The sequence below is a fragment of the Lycium ferocissimum genome, chromosome 4 (genome assembly GCF_029784015.1).
Source record: "Lycium ferocissimum isolate CSIRO_LF1 chromosome 4, AGI_CSIRO_Lferr_CH_V1, whole genome shotgun sequence".
Classification (NCBI taxonomy): Eukaryota; Viridiplantae; Streptophyta; class Magnoliopsida; order Solanales; family Solanaceae; genus Lycium; species Lycium ferocissimum.
Window position 1 is genome coordinate 40566384 of NC_081345.1, and position 21762 is coordinate 40588145.

The 21762-nt window shown below is 36.8% G+C and overlaps 1 protein-coding gene across 14 annotated transcripts; it reads right to left on the minus strand.

The window, feature by feature from the left end:
* Window positions 1-1034: 1034 nt before the first annotated feature.
* On the minus strand, window positions 1035-17340 carry LOC132052926 (protein MICRORCHIDIA 6-like). 14 transcript variants are annotated; one of them, XM_059444660.1, is made up of 21 exons: window positions 16853-17012; window positions 14306-14537; window positions 13880-14169; window positions 13522-13596; window positions 13370-13404; window positions 10418-10496; window positions 10224-10313; window positions 10070-10145; window positions 7831-7909; window positions 6843-6971; window positions 6031-6129; window positions 5840-5938; window positions 5604-5750; window positions 5024-5116; window positions 4208-4262; window positions 3981-4092; window positions 3535-3623; window positions 2444-2550; window positions 2205-2284; window positions 1457-1499; window positions 1035-1313 (listed from the first exon to the last, which is right to left on the minus strand). In XM_059444660.1, exons 3-21 carry the CDS (start codon window positions 14085-14087, stop codon window positions 1200-1202), a joined length of 1809 nt encoding a protein of 602 aa, XP_059300643.1. In that variant the 5' UTR covers window positions 14088-14169; window positions 14306-14537; window positions 16853-17012; the 3' UTR covers window positions 1035-1199. The 14 variants fall into 14 exon arrangements, with proteins under 14 accessions (XP_059300643.1, XP_059300642.1, XP_059300639.1 ...); XM_059444659.1 differs by lacking the exon at window positions 14306-14537 and adding an exon at window positions 14907-15003; XM_059444656.1 differs by lacking the exons at window positions 14306-14537; window positions 16853-17012 and adding an exon at window positions 17139-17340.
* Between the last annotated feature and the right edge of the window lie 4422 nt (window positions 17341-21762).

The window sequence follows — 21762 nt, forward strand, 5'->3', positions numbered from 1 at the left end:
TTCCTTCTTCGAAATACTAAAAGTTTTATCATCTCCTCCTTTTACTTTGATGATGATGATTGGCCTTATACAATTTTTTTTTTGGTGATCTATAATTTTTGCCCTTCAAATGGGTGATCTTTAAGTTTTTTGCCTCTTCGCCTAATAAAGTTTGAATTGGCTTTTCGCCTAATTCGATCAAAAAAAAAAAAAAAAAAAAATTGTAAGGCCCCAGATAGAATTTGGATGGATAGATTTGCAAATTGCATGGGTACCCATGTGCAAATTCAACCTAGCAAAAGTCTGCGAAAAGCAAAAGTTATACATCACCATTTTGAGGGACAAAAAGTAAAGACCACCGCCAGCGAAGGCCAATCCTGCAAATTGCCCCTTAGACTTTGTAACAAATCCAATTCCGACACGTGTACTGAATGAATAGTAGTAAAATGCTTGTTTCACTTTGCCAGATAAAGTTAGCCAGCTTACCACATGACTTCTAAGACCACGAAATTTCTTGAACAACCGGCGTTAATGCAGGAAGAAGCGCAATAACATAATCAATAAATTTTAAACACGTTATAAATTGTGGCTATGCTTTAAATAGCACCACTAAAGTGGTGACCAAATATCATTTCTACTACATTAAGGTAATAAAAAAAAATAGAATAAAACGTTGAGACGAGACTTTGTTAGTTATGATAACCCTCTGCTGATTTAACCGTAGCAACTGCTTCGCAAAAATAATTACAAGTTCAGAAAAAGAGAACAAAAGTGTAATATTTTGGCATTCTTGATTTTGGGGCTATAGCTCGCATAGTTTGTTTTCCTTTTCTTATCAAACACATGAACACAACAACTAAAGAGGTTGCCTCTACAAAGAAGTAAACTCTCGTTTACGCACGGAATTTTAGAAAGAGCCAAATCATATTGAGTGTTCTACTGTACACAACTTCAGCTTACATTTGTACAAAAAAGTTGTTTCTATGGTTTGGAGTTTGAACCATGACGTTAGGTCATTGGCTTACAAACTTTTCTTGTTCTGTAGAAGACTTCCCTTTAGGACAACATCTTCCTAATCCCATTCTGGTCAAAACAGAAATACTTTCCCTAGCGGAAGTTGAAAAGGGGCAACAAGGGGAGCATTAGCTCCCTATCATGGGATTTTTTAACCAAAAATACAAATATACAAAAGACATTTACAAGGACTATAACAAGCTTATCTATAGAATTATAATCGTATTTTCCCTCTTGGGGTTCTCCAGCAATCCTGATTGGACTAGCAAGCGGCGGTATTCGCGCTGTGCTTCTTTCAGTTGCTTCCTTAGCGAAGTTACCTACATATTGCCCAATTGAACTCCCATAATATACTAGAGAAAAATTGAAACTAGATGCTGCTGTAAAACTGCTACTAATGATATAGCATGTGTCTTCCAAACATCAAAACATTAAAAGGTAAAGCAAATTCTATTAAAATTACCTTGGCATTATATTCCTCTTCCTTCTTCTCTTTTTCCAAGCATCTGATACACATGAAAGGGAACTTCAGAAAAGAGAATCTGAGAAGGCTAGTATGAAACAAATTACAACTCCACGAGGTTCTTCACATGGGAGAATGCAAACTGCTGGCAATTATGAACTAAACTACATTTACCTTTCTAAACATGAACTTCCTAATGTACGTCTGCATTGGAATTTTTTCATGCTACCACTTCGATTCCATTTTATATAGATTATTCCCTAATTCCCTTTGTTCCAATTTATGTATCTTACTTCCCTTTTTGGTCTGCTTTTTTTTTTTTATTTTTTTTAAGAAAAGAATGTCACTTTTTGTATTTAGTAACTCTTTCTCACATGTTTCAGACCACAAAATTCAAAGGACATATTAGTATATTATATGCATTTTAGTTTAAGACCGCAAAATTCAAAAGATTCCCTTCTTAAGTTCCGTGCGGAAAAAAAAAAAAGAAGAGAAGTTCCACAAAAATGAAACGGTGAGAGTAACATTATTCATTTTAGTGACACCTTTTTATATTTGATCAGTCTTTTACTTTAACATTCTCATTGTTCACGTAATGATATACGTAAAAAACTACAAACTGCTTGTGTGTTATTTATCTTGTGCCAAAAGTTTTTCGCTCTTTCTTAAACTCCTCGTTCAATTTAACACCATCATGGTGGTAGTAATTAGGACAGAGACGCAGTCAATCGACACATTTTGAACTCACCTTGCATGGAGCCTTTTATTCTCTCTAAGGAGGAGGACCATCTCTTGATCTTCCAAGTCACTTGAGGTAGTGGTCGCAGGCTATGTTCATTTAAACACAAAAAGGGATTAAAACAGTAGGCAGAAAATGTGACATCAAATGCATGATAGGACGAGAAAGATGGTGGAAAAACATACTGCTAAGTTTCACAGCCAATTAATGAAATCAAAGTAGGAAGAGGAAAGTTCATAGAAACCAACCGGATTTTGAATGGACTCAGGATCAGGTAGATTTACCCTTAATCCAGCCTTTTGTTTCAGAATTTCAGGTTCTATTTGACGATCATAGTCTTTCCTTTTCGTGCTTGCTGTGAGTCACAAGCGATAGTAAAGATATTTAACATCACTTAAGAGGGAAAACCAAAAAACTGAGAAAGCTAGCATGTATAGTGCAAACTCAAAAGGATAAGGTTTTGTTAAATGGCCAAGTGCTAGACCTATTTTGATAGCAAATGAAGGTAAAATGCAAGTTGAAGAAACCTCAGGGGATAATAGTGAAATCTCTTCATTATTACTGTGTGTCGAATGGATATAATCATACAAGTACATGAAAATGGGATCTCCAAAACGTGCAAGACAGGAGACAGCAACAGGTTCCCAAACATACATCAAATAAGAATTAATACTTTCTTTCCGTCTCCTTCTGTCCCCCTAATTTGATCAAATACTAAAATATGTCCAATGGGACACATCACAATACTTCAGTTTTTAAGCCCTGGGTCAGAATATACACTTTTAAATTCAGCTTGCACATATTCCAATTGTGGATGTATTGATATATATGATGTGCCAGGAGCACTATACATTAGAGAAGATTAGGGCACAACAAAATCATCTTTTCAGACTATATCAGTTTGTGAGCTGTGCTTTTGCTTGATACGGCGTTTGCAAATTAAGAGAGTTCACTTCTGGGACAAGTTACTAAACCAGAAGACATATCCAGGTACAGTCATATCAGATTCTCTGCAGTTCACCTACTTCTGTTTGTTTCCCCAAATTGCTACAAGATTTTCCCTGAAATGAGGTATCATCCAAACCCCACCGAAATAGGCAGATAATTACAACAGATTCTATTCATGTGCTCAATCAGGACATTTTTGGTCCATTAACATCTTGACTATTAGTTAGGACGGATGGTGTAGATGTTCTCAGTTTAGAAACTTTGGCACCAGTAGCAGCAGAGGATATTTTGCTCAATGGAAGGAAGGATGGTGTAGATGTTCTCATTTTAGAAACTTTGGCACCAGTAGCAGCAGAGGATATTTTGCTCAATGGAATGGAGTGATACGTACCATGTTTCTTTCTAGATTCCAATGAATCCTGAGAAGGTGCACGATGCCGTTTAGTTGTATGATAACCAATTAATCCACAGTGATAGTCCCTGTAAAAAACAAATATAAATACATGGAAACATTCAACCATCAGAGAAAAACTCAATTACCAAGAGTCGCACAAAAAAACAAGCGAAAAGAGCATCGAGAATGACAAGCAACAGTAATCAATTTGAGAAGCTAAATGGGAAGTTTCCATTTCCTTGCTGAAAACAGAAATCCACACAGAGAATATGAAATGGCTGTCCAAGAACAGTAGGAATTCAGCTCAGTGCCTAAGCAGCAGTTTTTAGATGTATAATCCATGTGCAGAAGTTAGATAAACTAGCTCTCAAATAATAGGAGCAATTCAGCTCAGTGCTAAACAGAAATTTGTAGGCCTAGATCTCTTTCAAATAATAGCCTACCAGTACTCCAATGTCATCTCCTTTAATCGGTTCTCAAGCTTTTGAAAGAGGGGAGTTTTCTCAAAGTCCTGTTTATTATGAGTTGGCTTAATAAAGTTTGCTTCTAGAACACCTATAAAAGGCAAGGAAATTAGTTAGCACCTTTTCCAGCCAGTAATTGACCAAAAGCTAAAACACCACACAAGTAGAAAAGAAATGTCCAAAGTAATGCTCCATAGGCTTCTTACCTACTACTCCTCTGCTTCTATTGACAGAAGAGCCTACTACCACGTGCCAAAATGGCTGCAAAGAAATAAATGGAAAATTTTAAGAGAAAAGATATAGGGTCCGAAGATCATTTATCTGTAACATCTGTTCTAGCAAAGGATGATTAATCAATGGGATATTTACACAGTGCATAAACCGTACACTTGTCCCAAAACCAGGGTAAGTGCAGAATATACATTTCACATTAGTTGATAAGGACAAGACTTCAGAAAAGGGAGGAGCAAAGAGATGGAAGGACTTTGAGAAGGGCTACAAAAGGAATGTTCAAAGAAAGCTTAGGTTCTATATGGAGGAATACATAACTAAGAGCGTAATAGAACTAAGAACTGAAACATTTTTTCAGAGCCACAGCAAACAGTTCATCCTTAGAAATCCTTTTCCTTCTATCCTGCATATTAATTAGGTCCAGAGGATGCGAGTATATCAGCACCAATTCACCGGATCCCATCAGAACTCGGAAGTTAAATTAGGTCCAGATGAAGAAACTGTCTCATCCTCATCCATTTTTTCTTCTTTTCCTTTTTTCGCTTTCATAATTATTGGGTCCTAATAGGCTGTGAAGGTCAGAACATCTAGCTCTATAACTATGCAAAATAAATTGTAGGAACACAGGTGGAATTTTTACCATCTTACAGGTTTACTCATATCAAATTCAGTCATAATCAAGTCCTAGAAGTCGGCCTCAAAATCTCTGTCTTTAAAAAGCGTGAACCGTCTTGTGATACACAAGTCAAAGCACCATTAACAAAATTAAAACATTGGATAAAGCAACTAACCAGTATCAAACGATTCTTGTGGTAGACATTGAAACCATGAATATTCACTAGTGGAGCTTCCTTTAGGAAACCAATGGAAGTAATGACAGAACCCTAAGAAAAAAGAAAAATGACAGTTGAGAATCTTAAAAAGGAGGGAGAAGAAGCAGCTGATGTTACTGAAGCTTTATAGCAAAAAAATGCACCATGCAACTCTCAAATAATACCACTTCTATGGTATTATTATGTCCTCCATTTAATAAGTCTGACTCAAACTACCTGTTTCATCCTTTATATGAACGGAAAAGTTTCATTAATGCTTTAACTCAAACTACCCTTTTACACATTTATACATTTTGTTTCAAAAAATCTATATGAAAGGCCTCTTTTCAATAATAAGCAGATTAAAAGAAGAAATGAAAATATACTGTTCCTAAGTTTTTTTATAACCGAGAAATCCCCGATGGCCAGCCGGCGCATGGTTCTGACAAATAAAATAGAGGAAAAGAGCATATACTGTTCTGACAAATAAAAAAAGAAAAGGAACAAGCTCTGATCAATGTTGTCAATGATTTGCTTTACAGTATGTACTAGTGGAAACCTCTTCGCATCCACCATTCTGAGGTTTGTACAAGATAAATTCTGGATACTTGAGATCATTAGCAATGTTATGATACTCTACAATCTGCCCGCGCAACCATATGCAAAAGTTTTCAGGGATTCGCAAATACAAGATAGATAAATATGCCTGTTAGCAGAAAATACAACATAGTTAGAAATCAGGGATCTCCCTGAATGAAGAAACTTCAAGTGCATCTTGTTCATTAAAGAACTTACACGGAGTGAACAACGAAGAGTGTTAGCAAGATGCAGGTCACTTACTGACATGCGGGAGCCACTTTTATCACTTTCTGCATCACAAGAGATACGAATATCCTGCTTATTGTAATAGAGGTAGTCATATTATGGTAAGTGACAATGCAAGAAACTCCAAATGGGAAAATTAAATTGGAAAAGAGAAATCAAACCTCAGGGTCTGACTGAAAGTCAAGTTCCATTTGGCCTTCATCATTTAGCCACAAATTGTAGATTACGATCTTCGTGCCATGATCACCAATATCATCAAACTGTTATGGGAAAAGAATAGTTGGTTGAAAAAGGTTATAACAACATTAATTACACCGAGAAAAAGAATCAGATAGCCATAGTTCAGGAAATTAAGGATCCAGAACGACTTTTGCCACAAAATTTAAAGGATCTCCAAGTTATGCATGAGAGGTTCCCTGCTCACATGCCCTTCCAGGACCAAACACCTCCACCGCCCCCCCCCCGGCCCGGGGGGGGGGGGGTTCTTCCACTTGAGCTCTTTTTCTAACATGTCAAACTCCAATGTTATGCATTTCACTTACCTCCTTTTGAGCACATTTTCGTGTTTTATTAATTATCACAAGACACTAATGTAGGAAATTAACCTCTTAAAATTTGGTAGAGATGTGAACAAAATATAAACTTTTATAGAACAATAAAGCCCAACTCACCTACAAAATTAAGACAGATAAAGCAAATTAATATTTAAAAGGAGAAAAACTATTAGCAAATTAGGTGAAGAAATCAATTGAAGACAATTCTGGGTGTTTAAGCCTTGAAACAACTGTAAATGAAGTTGATCTGCCCCCACATACAAAATTCAACGCAAGTTCGAGCCTAACATGGAATTGTAGATCACTATCACAGAAAATAATTCTGAATGGGCTGCAACATTAAGCATTATGCGGAACATAATTTTTCTTTTATCCTTTTTGGGGGAGAAGAGGCAAATTTGATGGAGGTTTAGACTCACTTGCTTAAGAAGCTCTTCCTCTGTTGAAAATGGAGACCACTGCAACAACAATGAGAGATTATTCACAAAATGTTGTTCACTGCATATTGACGTCCATTTTCTAGTTGTTGACCTGAACTCGTATTCAATCTGTATCATATGAATAAAGAAGTAAAATACTAAAATAATTAAGAACAAGAGAAGGAGAGAGTGTTGGATGGTTAGAAATTAGAATCATTTGCCCCTAAAACTTTGAAAATTAAAATTTCTTTCCCCGTACAAATATTGGCTGGCACTTAACTAGCCGCTGAAAAATTCTTCAACTTCCAACAGTCTAAAATCATTTCCACCTCAATTTCATCAAATCTCAAATTATACCCATAATAAATTTTGGTTTCACCCAATTTGATTCTAAATACTGAACTGATCTAATTGTTTGAACTTTTATTTTTGTGTTATTTTTGTTTATCACACTCTACTGTCATATCAAACTTTATATTGACTCCCATCAACATCAATTCCATCTCCCTCTTGAACATATCATCACTTATATTATCACGTTAATATAAGAACTGTGCAAAACTCAAAAACCCATAGAATATTAGTTGCACATAAACATTTTAATTTTTAGGGCGTAAGGCAAACATTTTAATTTTTAGGGCGTAAGGCAATGGCTTCACTTGCCTTTCCCTTGAGCCGCCCCTACTTGGCAAGGTTAGTCTATGAGAAATAACATCCCAAACAATTTAAAAGGATATGGACAATATAAAACTTGCATCTACGTTCTAAAGATGAGCTTTATACATTCAACAACCACAGATACACAAGTACCAATTCTCATGTTGTCGGAGGCGTATGAGAACTTAAAAAAGAAAGGGATTGTCTAGAGAGAAAAAAGGGACTGAACGGGATTGTCAGAGTAAATAAATGAAGGCTTGTAAATCAAAATATCAATCTAACTACTTGTAGATTACAGTGAATGCTTAGAAAGGCAACTGAAAAGGCTCACCATAGGAACCACTATTCTGTCAAGGCCTGCTCGTGTCAAAAATGTAAAAGAGAGAAGACCGACACTTTGCGTCAATTTCCTGCTCACAGTAGCAATGTAAAGAGATCAAAGGATTAATGAACAATAGAGCAACTACAGTAAGCAAATTGTTGGACCAAAAAAAATGCTGCTTTCATTTACCATAAGAATGATTATTTGTAGTATCTTCTTTAAACTGACCATTCAGGAAATAGAAAAGAAAACAATGTGTTGGTGTTCCAAAGAAGAAGTAGCCTAAAGTAGAGTGGTATCCCCTAGCTCTTCAAACAAAAAGAAGAGAGATTGATCCAAGTAAAAGAAGGGAGATCGATCCTTTCTGCTTTTTACATGCTACTAGTCGCAAGAAGAGATATTACTCCCTCCACCTCAAAGTTTTTATTTTACAAAAAAGAAACATTCTTGAGATGGGAGGGATAATCTCTCTCCTTCGGACTAGTCCATCTCAAAGTGAACATTCACCTTGTTTAATATGGAAATTTCTTTCCAATGCTGAATTATCCTAAAGTAAAACAAACAAACTTTGACAGTGAAACTCATTTCCTCTTCTACTCCATAAAGTGCAAGAAAAGCACTCGTCTTTTTTTTACAACAGGCGATTAAGATCTGCCCCAGTTGTCTTTAAACAATCCTCTCTTTGTTTCAATTTAAGTGTCTCACTACCTTTTCTATCTGTTGTCACTTGTACTTCGATTGTCGTATTAGTTTGTTGTCGTAACTGTTTCTTTTTTTACATTATGCTTTTTATTGTATTCTGCGATGACTTCTTTACTCCTGTTAATTCTTATCTGACCTTTGAAATGCCTTTTCTTGAGCCGAGGGTCTATCGGAAACAACCTCTCTACCTCCCAAGGTAGGGGCCCTCCTCAGACCTCCTTGTTAGAATATACTGGGTATGTTGTTGTTGTTGTTGTTTTCTTTTTAGTTAGATCAAAATTTTTTTTTTTTTTTTATATTGGTTAACTCTCTAATTCCAACATTCTTTTTTTTTTTTTTTTAGACCAAAAAAAAAGGGGGGAAGAATTCTATGTGGCTTGTTTAACAAGATTCAAATTGCCTTTTGGTACATTATACACATCTTTAGTTTAAGACAACAAGATTCAAAAGTCTCCCTTATTTTTTTAATAAACTCCGTGCCTAGTCAAACTAAGACACTTCTTCACCCCAACACCAACACAAGCTCATAGCCTCACCATCGCCCTCTAACCACCACCTTAACAAAGAACACTGCCAAAATAAACATATCCACAGCAGGGATGGAGACACGGGGAAGAGGGAGGTTGCTTTTGGAACAAGAAGAGGGGGCGGGGAGGAAGGAGGAGCAACGGGGAGAGGGCTATCTTGGAAGAAGAAGAAGAGGGGGATGAGGAGGTGGAAGGGAAAGGGGGCTAATCTTGGAAGAAGACGAAGAGAAGGGACGGGGCGGGTAGTTTTTTCTGTTTTGTTTAATTGCTCTTGTTATTTTTTTAAAAAGGTACCAATAAAAGTTACAATTACTTTTTTTTAATTACATGAGGCATTCACTGATTTGTCTATTTGACAAGTCAGCGGAGTTTGCACTTCACGCACATGGTCTACTGGTTTCGGGTGTTTTAAGAGACACACTTCTTCCAAGAAGAGGTGTCTATCTGGACACTGACAAAACTAGGGTATCTAACTAAATCTTGGTGTCAACTTTGAGTTCACCTATGTATTTCGCCAAAAGAATATCAAAAATAGCTTTTTTAGTACTATAATGATCAACTAAGATAACTACAATTTAAGGAATGGATTGCCTTCTTGTTGAGATCATTACTATCACCCAAGAAGGATAACTCCTCGCTTCACATTACTTCATCACTTTAAGCGACGAAAACGGTGGCTTTAATAACAATGCTTAAATCAGTAACAGACCAACCAAAACTAACAGTAGTTGCAAGCAAAACATTACCCCGAATTTTCAACTGCCTCAAGGTATATAGGTAGGAAGCTTCTTCCTTCACTTCCAACAAGTCAGAAATCAAGTTTATTATGTTGAAATACAAAACTATAAACCCCTATTATAAAGTGTTGTAATCCTGTAGAGATACATCAGCATCTCTCCAACTAAGTCCATATCCTAAGGCAAAGACCCCATTTTGACTGCTCAATAGTGTAAAGTTCTCTCAGGGCAAAAGAGGAAAAGGTAAACAGCTCTTGCAATTATAATCCACTGGTATCAAACCTGTTCTTCATACAGCGGCTGAAGACAACAACATCAGCCCCAAGTCTCATCGAACTTGTCTTGAAGCCGTTTCCGTCTGAAAAGGAGGTGTATAGTATATTAAAAAAAAAAATGGGAGAACAGGAAAGGAACAATAATTATTTAATTTCCATACACTGTCCAATAGCTGATTCGGACTTCTTATCAGAAAATCCAAAACTCAGACAGCAATGCATGGCTTCTTGGTCCATTCCACCACCATTATCTAGTAAAATATTAGAAACTGTCACAATCTCGAAGTTGTTCAACCAGAAGAACAACAAACTTCACAGTCAGAGTTAAAACAAAAACCAGAAGGAAGTGGAATACCTTGAATTAATAAAGCTGAAGTTCCATCCTTCGGATTTAATGTTTTATCTACAATGGCGTAGGTGGCCCCATTTTGTATCTGCCAAATTAATGAAACATAGAATGCAAACAATAAAAAAGTAAGTACATTACCCAACTGCATGAGATGAATGAGTTACAGTTTTATCACATATTTGACTGATTATAGACCCTGAGATTGCCATCCATATGTGAGAAGATTAAAAAGAACAACACCAACACGACGATTTCTTTCCCCTTTCCTCTCTTTTCACATATACCAACCGGAATACTGCAATAGTGCAATATGCTGATGTATGAAATTATTTATTAGCTACTATCTTTGTCACAAATTGTAGGCCTAAAAATGACAACCTTTCTTTTTTCTTTTTTCTACAGCTAAAACAACACCCACTTCGCCAAAAACGAAGGTTAACCACATACTATACAACAAAAAACAACATACCCAACATAATCCCACAAAGTGGGATATTTTTTGGGATAATGGGTCAGCCTCTCTACCCTTCTCCACTTAGATGCCAGGCTTTTGTCCAGAGCAGGGTTTGAACTCGTGACGTGTGTCTAACCCACACATCACGCGATGTGCTCTTACCACTAGACCAAAGCCCTAGGGGCCAAAAAGTTACTATTCCACAAAAAGTTATGTTATTTTTATACTTCAACACACTTCTTCTCCCGTTGAATTCTCAAATACCGAATGCTAAGAAATGGCCTTCATTTCCCCTATGGAGACTTATGGAGCAGTATAGGGAGAGGAAGAGGGACCTGCATATAGCATTCATCGATCTAGAAAAGGCATACGACAGAGTCCCAAGGGAGGTTCTATGGAGATACTTGAAGGCTAGAGGTGTACCGGTGGCGTACACTAGGGCGATCAAGGACATGTACGATGGAGCCAAGACCGAGTTAGGGCCGTCATTGGAGGAGACTCGGAGCACTTCCCGGTGATGATGGGGTTACTGCTGTGGATCGACTTTAGGCCGTTTCTATTTGCCTTGGTGATGGATGGACTGACGCGGCAAATTTAAGGTGAGGTGCCATGGTGTATGTTATTCGCAGATGACATTGTTTTGATTGACGAGACCTAGAGCGGAGTTAGCGCTAAGTTGGAGGTTTGGGAGACAGACTGTGGAGTCTAAAGGGTTCAGGTTGAGTAGGACCAAGACAGAATGCTTAGAGTGAAAGTTCCGTAACGTGCCGCACGCGGCTAGTGTGGAAGCGAGGATTGGAACCTAGGTCATTCAACAGAAAAAGAGTTTCAAGTATCTTGGATCTATTATCCAAGATGATGGAGATATCGACGATGATGTCACATCGTATTGGAGCAGGGTGGATCAAATGGAGACTCGCATCTGGAGTCTTGTGCGATAAGAAGGTGCCATCGAAACTTAAAGGTAAGTTCTACAGAGTGGTGGTTAGACCTACTATGATGTATGGGGCCGATTGTTAGCCAGTCGAGAACTCTCACGTCCAGAGGATGAAAGTTACGGAAATGAGGATGTTACGATGGATATGTGGGCATACTAGGAGTGATAGGATAAGGAATGAAGATATCCGGGACAAGGTGGGAGTGGCTTCGGTGGAGGATAAGATGCGGGAATCGAGACTGAGATGGTTCGGACATGTGCAGAAGAGATGTACGGACGCCCCAGTGCGGAGGTGTGAGAGGTTGGCTATGGACGGTTTCCGGAAAGGCAAAGGTAAGCCGAAGAAGTACTGGGAGAGGTGATTCGACACGATAGGGTGCTTGTCCAGCTTACCGAGGACATGACTTTAGATAGGAGATTATGGAGGGCACGAATTAGGGTAGAAGGTTAATAAGTAGTTGAGTGTTGTCTTGTTTATCATTTCATACTAATAGTTGTAGTATTATCCTTGTAGGTCCTTGTCTTTCGATTCCTGATACTATTTGTTGTTGCTTGTACTTCGATTATCAAATAGTTTATTTTCTACAGTAGTTCACCATGCCTTTTATACTGCTTTAAATTGCTTGTTCTTGTCGCTAGTACTATTTGATTGCTTCTTTTACTATGTTATTTATCATATTATCTTGCTGCTATTATTGCTTATTATTATTACTGTTTATTATTCATGATGCTTTTTCATCTCTCTTTGAGCCGGAGGTCTATCAGAAACAACCTCTCTACCCGTCAAAAGGTTGAGGTAAAGTCTGCGTACGCTCTACCCTTCCCAGATCCCACCTGGTGAGATTATACTGGGCATGTTATTGTTGGCCTTCATTTCCCCTATGTTAACACTAAACAATCCGCGTGTTGAAATCTAGCATCGTTACTCATGTCAATAGTTAGAATGCCCACATGGTTGAGCAAAATAGGTTGTTGTCTCCTCTCATATGACCATGGGAAAACCTCACTTCATTAGCTAGGTTTTGGGGGCTGAATTAGACGCTAGATCCATTTTATTTTATATGGTATCAGAGCTAGACTCATCCTTATTCTTAGTTTACCCAATGATTGGGCCACATATTATATTGTTGGGATTTTTAGAATGTCCCAAATGGTTAAGAGAATAGGTTATTGTCTCCTTATATGATATAGGGCAATTCTCACCTCATGAGCTAGCTTTTGGGGTTCCATTACGCCCTATGTCCGATTTCTCTACATCAACAAACTTTAAATTCCGGACAAATGGAGTGACAATATAGTTTAAACATAGATGTTTCAACTTTCAACGTGTCTCTTACTTTTAGGGGCTTTCCAATAAAAGAGTAGGTCAAAGACATCATAATAGGACTTCTAAAAAAACAGGGGTTCAGTAGATAAGAGCATGAAGACTTCACAATAAGAATAGCATCCATAAACTAAGTATGTTGGCAATTTTTCCCCAGTTCAGCAGAAAATGGGAAGCGGCTTTTATGATTTCCTGACCAAAAAGGAAACAAAACAGAGAAAAAAAGTAAAAGCAGCAATTTACCTCATCAATAGCGTTATCAAGCAGTTCAGCTATGGCTACAAAATAGAACACAAGGAAAGCAAGTGAAAGTTAGAACTTCTGCTGGGCATCTACTTGTGATATGTATAAGCTCTTCGAGAAATGTAGGCTAGGAGATTGACAAGAATACATACCCCCAAATGCCCATTTATGTGAAGTAGCATTTGAGTGAAGAAACTTTGGGTGAATACGCAGGAAACTGGCCCCATCTTCCAAAAGAGACCACAAGTCAGATAACAGATAATGGAGATATAAATGCATACTTGACGAGGAATCAGCTGGTGAGTGATATTTGGCACAAAGCAACAGTGAGTTAAGGACATGAAGCCTCACATATATATTTTAACTGGCAGGAAAAAGGAAGAAAATAGGTTAAAGTATCACTTCAAAAAATTTAAAAGAATCACTGCCTGACTCATCATTAATAGAATTTTCAAAGCATCAAATTTATATGGAACAAAGACTGGTATCGAGTATTTGAAAGAAGAATACTTTTAGAAGACGACTTGGAAATAAGGCCTGAATCATAGTTTCCAGCTCTCCAAAACTGGCGACAAAGAGGTGCTGGACATATTGGTGACATAGAGTCCAGGCTTGAGGCATCAATTGGAGAGGGTTCTTTATCCAATACAGTGGCTCCACTATGTCTGGTACTTTCGATGTCTTGCCTTCGACTAGGGGCTTGGAATTCCGGTTGCATGATAGTTCAGTTTCTTGGTATTCCTTCAGTTGCGTGCCCTACGAAACCAACTCCCAAAATTTAATAGCCTTCACATCCACCCCTACAGGATCATTGCTGAACAAATCAATAATGTTTGTCAAACTCACCTTAAGGATTGAAAAAGAATTAAATATCTGAAAATGATTATATTCAACAAACAAAAGTCACGAATAAGGATTTTAAAGCTAGAAAGTGACCTGGTATAGGACTTTAAAGACCAGATTATAGCGAACAAAAATTTCAGAACTGGTCAAAGAACAAGACAGACAAAAGGAGCATGGGGTTTCAAAAGACTATGTTAGACTAAAACTCTTAAGAGATGCATATACTATTCTTATTTTCAAAAAGTCCTCTAAGTTAAAGCCTAACTGCCTAAGTATACTAGACCAGGGACTAGTCTGTGTATTTCCGGCTCCGTCTCCAATTCACCTGAATGCAAAAATTTAAACTTGTTTAATATTTAAGCAAGGTACAGAGAGACAAGATGGGAGTTACAATTTGTATCTAGAATTTCATTCAGAGAGACAAGATGAACTAAATACTATTTTTTCAACTAGTAATGAGCATTATATAGGGTCTAAAGCACGGAAAAACAACAATAACCAGTTCAGCTAACCAATTGGTGGAGCCAGAAATCCGAACAAAGGGATTCAAGAAACGCAAACATATTACACCTAGAAGCTTCTTTTATGGTGAGGGATTGAACAATTTATATATACAAAAGAACATATATCTTTTAACATACTTCCACATTGTAATTTCCGGATGAAGGGGATTCAACTGAAATCCCTTCCTTACCTTTAGCTCCACCACTGCAGCCAGCCTTCCAATTCAACAAGCATTAATACTTACTTTATTTACTTTCACAAAGTCCATCCAATTATAGTTAAGCCAACTAGAAGAATAAACAAAACTGGCTACGCTAGCGACGAAATGAATCTTTTCCAGGTTGACCAGTCATTCAAAAATCGTTCATTCAAAAGTCCAAACAACAAATTAAGACAACAATATACCTGATGTACATCATGAAGAAATCTTTATCACTGTCTTCTATTTCTTATGTTATTTTTTCTTTATCTTACTGAAGAAACAGTCTCTCTCTCTCTCTCTTTTTTTTTTTTTTTTTTAAACTGGTAAAGTTTACTGAAGACACAATCTATTAGTTTAGAGATAATCATATATTTTCAAAAGAAAAAGTTTCCATTAATCTTACCTCCTTCATTTTATTTGATATGACTTTGACTGATACGGAGTTTAATAAAGAAATAAATTTTGGCGATATCAAAAGTACCCTTAGAACTTAAGGTCTTAGTTGACATTTCTATAGCTATAAGAGCATGTCATTAAGAGTAAAATGGAAGTTTAAAAATTAAAGACTTTTCAAATATAAAAAGGTGTCGTTCTTTTGGAATAGACTAAAAAGCAGAGTGTCATTTAATATCACTTAAAAAGCTTTCATTCTTTTCAAATAGACTAAAAGGGAAAGTTTTAAGTGTTCTAACTTGTTCAGAACTCATCCTATTATCAATAAGACCCCCATATGCTTTGTTTGCAAAGCACTGTTTAACACTTTATGCAACAATGCTTTAATTTTATTTATAGCCTTTTTTCCCCATTGCAGTAGACAACACGCTACAAAATCCAAATCCCCCCTTAGGGCCAACAGATTTTGTACTTCCTCCCTTAGTGACTTGAAGTTTCAACCTCTTAGTTGGAGACAAAGCTCTCAAAGGAACCTTCTCTTGGTTGGAAGTAGAGCACCCAAAGCAAACCTCCCTTATTCTTCTCTCTCATTCTTCATTTTTCCTCTATTATTCTCCCTTTCTTTGTACTTCATCAATATCACCGTAAAGTACATGCATGATATATATTTCTATATAAGGAAATGATCTTTACATGGAAATGAAAGAATCTTGAGTGATTAATGAAGAAAATATTGCAGAATCAAAAGTGGCCCTCATTTACGGTCAAATGAATGAACTACCGGGAGCTTGTATGAGAGTTGGTTTGACTACTATAACTATGGCGGAATATTTCCGAGATGTTAATGAGCAAGGTGTATTTTTATTTATTGACAATATCTTCTGTTTCGTTCAAGCAGGATTGGACGTATCGACCTTATCGGGTAGAATGCCTTCTGCTAAGTCATACAAGTAAAGAGATCTATTCATTGATAAGAAAAAAAATGTGAACGGGGATTGAATTAATGATAAAATAGAATCTTGGGTCGCGATCAGTGATTCGATTGATGATGAAGAAAGAGTTTTTCTGGTTCACCCCAGCATTCCCCACTTGTCCAATGGTTGCTGAGCAGTTTTTAGATATCAAACCGACCTCCCTAGAAGGTAATTTTAATGTGGCCAATTTCCTTCTTTTGCAACATATATATACACACACATACAAAAGAAAAACCTTAATGTTAGCAACTATAGACCTTCCAAGCACCTATACTTTTCTCCAATCACTTCCCTTCACCTACTCATGAGGCTTCTCACTAAGCTCACATAACAACCTACTTTTTCCTTGATTAAGGTTAGTGTATTGCATTGAATACTTAATACCTTCCACCAATATAAATATCGAGTAACTCTAGCTACCAAGTAGATCACAAAGAAGCATACTTCTCAATTAGATGTCAAATTAGGGCAAGTTCAACAATCCAAAAACCTAAAATGGAACCAAACATGAAGAAAAAAAAAAAAGAAGGGAAAATCACATTCCAAGAGATCAATGTCCAGTCATACCTTTCTAGTATGTGCCCAATCACCAAGTATTGAGAAGATTGGGCTAAATTTTAGCCCTAATTTGACATTGTATGAGGATTAGGGAAAAAAGTATTTTTTTAGCTTAAGCCATGAAGGGTAAAAGGGACAAATAAAAGGTGGGTGAGCTAATGAGCTTTATAAGACAAATGGGTAAAAAGGGAAACTAAAAGTGGGTGAAAATTCCAATGCAAATAGGCTTTTATGAGGCACATGTATAGCTTACTAAAGAAGCAACTATAAGTTGAAAATACATTTATACCCTTACCTCAGATAAGACTCCTACTCTAACATAGCGATTAATATCAGCACCAAACTTGACATTTCAAGTAGCATCCTCATCATGAATGATGGACGCCCAAGTACAACCGTGAACGGAACAGGCGATGAGCGTCGGTGACGGCGAGTGCGGCGCGTGGCTGTGAATTCCCACAATCCAATACATCCGACTTTTCTTAGGACATGTTTGGAAACTCATCTTGTAATTTAGTTGCTCTTTAATTTCAATTTATTTTTCTTTAGCAAAGAATATCATTTTTTACAACTAATATCGGCATTTAGAATCATAATATTTTAAGAACATTTTAGTACATTATATATATTTAGTTTAGTCAATTGATATTACTTTTTTCTAGTCAATTAATTATTCAGTCAACGTGAAATTTAGGGTGATTGAGGAAACCAATAACACTCTTCAATTTTCAAGAAGGGAGAAAACCTAATGGTGATATAATTATTGACTTTTCGAATTCTTTTTTTTTTTAAAAAAATTTCCTTATGTATACGTGTATTTATCAGACATTGAAACTATCAAATTGAATTTGTGGTCCTTTGCAAGTTTATTTTTAGTTTTATACTCTTTCTATAAGGGATTTTCTTTTTACATATAAGTAATATGAAATAATTATTTTCTTCTACACAAGTTTTTATCCTCGAAACGTGTTTACATATTCGTCTATAAAGGAGTTATTTAATTTTTATAATTAGTTTTTGTTTAAAATATAAAAAATCAAACTGTACAATTATACTTGTGCAATCAAATATATCCTTAATGAAATCGCGAAAAATTAGGTTGTAAAATTTGACGGGGATTAAGAAGAAAATATAAGAGAATATAAGGAAGAAAATTTGTCGTGGATGAAAAACATAGCAAAGAGACGCTCAGTTTGAACTTTGAAGGAAAGAATCGTGATTTTTGGGAGACTGTTGAGTGTGTGTGAAAAGCATCCCACGTGGAAAGTTGAAAAATGAAAAGAAAGGAAGTTGTTTATTCGATGTTAAATACTTTGAATGTTGTGAGGCATTTTGGGGAAAACGGTGTGAGCGTCGTCAAAACAACATCACTTCTTTGAGTTGTTTTATCAAACAACTAGTAACAAAGCTAAGGGTTTGGCGAGACGAGTATGGAGATAGCAGAGTAATGGCTTGATGCTCTACTTATTGTCTGTCACGACCTAAATCGGTGGCCATGACTAGTGCCCGAGTTGGACACTCGTATACGAACATGTTAGAGACAATCAGACTGATACTAAGGACAATATGGAAATCTGTAAAAGCATGCTATAGACTCGTAATACCATATATCAAAGTAAACCTGTCTCCTGAGGAGTCACAGTAACCAAACATTACAAAATATGCAAGCCGCCAAGGCTGCCACTATACATGAGAGTATCCAAAACGAACTACATCTGTATAGCTGACTAAACCACATATACAGCCCACACATGTCTACAGACCTCTAAGAGTATGACAAAGTCTATGTAAAAAAATCTGTACCAACACAGCTCAAGCTGCGGGACAATGGAGCTCTCCAAGCAGCTGGGCAGAAATCCTAAGCCGGATGATAACTAAGCTGAGCGTCTATACCTGCGGGCATGAAACGCAGCCCCCGAAGAAAGGGGTCGCATTTAATAAGTACTGAGTGTGTAAGGCATGAAATCAACATATACATAAAATCTGGGAAACATTTGAGACATGTCAATGAATGGGCAAAATAAATGCATCAAGACAAATGCTATATCAAAGAAACACATATATCCATAGAAATATCACAAATAAAGGCCACACACACCCCACAATCAGTGCATATATATACACATCACAACAAAGGTCACAGCGTCACCCCCTGTCAACTGTGCCATACATACACACAACAAAGGTCACAGCGTCACCCCCTGTCAACTGTGCCATACATACACACAACAAAGGTCACAGCGTCACCCCCTGTCAACTGTGCCATACATACACACAACAAAGGTCACAGCGTCACCCCCTGTCAACTGTGCCTTATATATATACAACAAAGGTCACAGCGTCACCCCCTGTCAATTGTGCCTTATATATATACACAAAGAATGAAAATGAGTGCAGTGCATAATCAAAATGAAATAATAGAACTCTGTAATGTCACAAAATAGCCATATACATTTATTATACTCATGGCATGCATAGGAGTTCAAATAAAAACTATCGCTCGATCCCACCTTGAAGGAACAATTTATAAGGTGAGATCAACAACAATGAAATAAATCGAGAAAGTTATTAAATAGCTTAACATTTACATCATCGTTGAAACCATACTTGAGGTCTTTAAGCATAAAATCGTCCTCAACGTAATCCTCATAAAAACATTCTCATTTTTAACATCATAAGAGGCTTTAAGAGTCATAAACTTCTAGCTTTTGAAATCAAGGAGGTTACAGAAGCATTTATGGAATAATAATATAGGAATCATGCCTTTGAAAGAAAGGGACGAGCCTTAACATACCTGTTCGACTTCCTACTAGTTACGCTTATCCGTCCGAGATCGTAAATCTACATTCAAGAGCATTTACACTAACGTTAGACTCATCATCGCACACTTGTTCCAAGTTTTCAAATTAAACTATTTTATATCCTGCCGGAAATCTGGCAGCAACTCCCCTGTTTATATGCCTAGCCTGAAATCTCAATTCAGCAACTAACAACAACAATAACAATACCAACATCAACCATAATATTCTCAACACCCAAAATACTTCATAAACAGCCCATACGGTGTTTGTCCCATATTTCCATCAACAGAATCATTTTATAACTATTTAATAGCTAAATGCCAAAAAAGAACCAAAATTAACATTAATAGAAGAAGATTCATACCTTTCTCCCGTTAATATAGCGGTATCTTCACTTCTCTACCTTAATTTTAGGCCACAGCACGCCGCTATACGATTTTGCAACCTCAACTATACGCTAGCCGGACCGGAATTTGGGAATTATACCTGATTTGAAACCGAGTTGGACACTCGGGCACTAGTCATGGCCACCGGTTTGGGTCATGACATTGTCTTTATCTGTGTATGGTCCGGCTACATTTACACGTAGGTTTGAAGACATGGACACAAAGAAGAAGCCAGTAAGCTTTGATCCATGAAAGCTCGGTTAATGTATGTGACGCACAACTAATCTCCAAATTAGCTCATGAATAGTAAAAGTCGTGTGAAACTATGTTGAAGGGGGAGATTGTTGGGTTTGTATGAACAAAGCCTCGCATGGAAAGTAGTAAAGAAAAAGAAAAGTACGTATAACATGTCAGATATTTCTTAATGTTGTGAGACATTTTGGGGAAATCCGTGCAGACTTAACCTAAAGCGAACAATGTCACACTATGCTAGGATTATCTTGTAAAAATTACGCGAATGGTCAGTTTTTTAGCAGACAATTAAAGTTTAACCTTCATTTGTAATGTAGTTAGAAAGTAGCCACTTTTTAATACATAAATATTACCTGAACAAAAGTACAAGTAGTTAAAATAAAGGACAACTCCAACTCACGATGCTAGAGTTTGCCATTTTGACAAGTAGAATTCTTGAACAGTGTGTTGCAACAATATAATAACATGTATAGTTGAGGTAATATTAGGAGTGCTTCTATGTTAAGTATGCGTTGTTGTGAAGTATTTGAGTCCTATGGTATTCATACGTCAAGGCTGGAAGTATATCAGGTTGCAATAGAGAAGTCACCAAGGTTCATCAAATGTTAAGTTTTCAAATCCATTAGTATTTGGGTCATTTTCCTTGAAGCTTTTCTCCCTGTGTACTTGGAGTTGATGGCTATCTCGTATCCGTCTCCTCTGACACGAGTTTTTATCATGTCTCCCTTCCTAAATGAGAATCTATAGAATGAAATAGCGTGAATCTTCTATTCGCATACTTGACGTTCATTTGTTTCTTTCACCATCAACTCATGTCAAAGGAGATGAGTAGAAACCCTAGAACATTGCTACAAATAGCAATCCAAAAGTATCATTAGAAAGATTTAAAGAACGTTCAGAAAGACTTAAGTATTGTATGACTTAATATTTGACCCTATAGGTTGTTTCGTAGCCAAATGAGGTACGCATTTAATTATGTTTCATCCGTCTCTTATATGAGCTTCAGTATTTGCATATGTTATCTTGTCCACCTTACATACGATACGAGTACAATTCTTTTTTTACTCGCGTTCTTTTTGTTAGGGGCTCTATGTTCATATTGGAGGTCCAAATGCACAGGTTGGCAGACTTCCTTGCTAGGTGTTTGCGGACATCCAGTTGTTGAGTGGTGAGCTCCATTTCTATCTAGAGCCGAATTGAGTCTAGTATTCTTATCGATGAATAGAGACTATGGGTAGCTCGGGGCCCTGTCCCGATAGTACGACAATTGTTCAATTCTAGTCATCTTAGAGGTACAATGAGTGGAACAACGTGAAAAAAATTATCACCTAGTACCTCTTTTGAACTTATGGACAATAGCTTGGAACTTCAACTTTCAGAAATTGAAACTCCATTATGTGTCCTCCAGTTCCAACAAACCTTATTATAAAAATTGAAGCAAGAATTAAAAAAAAAATGGAATGGAATCCTGACATAGTGT

Bases quoted from the DNA above. Each gene is read 5' to 3' on its own strand.
- LOC132052926 (XM_059444656.1), bottom strand. From the start codon at position 14,087: ATGCAACCGGAATTCCAAGCCCCTAGTCGAAGGCAAGACATCGAAAGT. The intron at 10,314-10,417 runs GTATTCCACTTC...ATATTTTACTAG, and splicing joins TTCAGCTTTATTAATTCAAG to ATAATGGTGGTGGAATGGAC. The intron at 5,939-6,030 runs GTTTGATTTCTC...TACAATAAGCAG, and splicing joins ACTTTCAGTCAGACCCTGAG to GATATTCGTATCTCTTGTGA.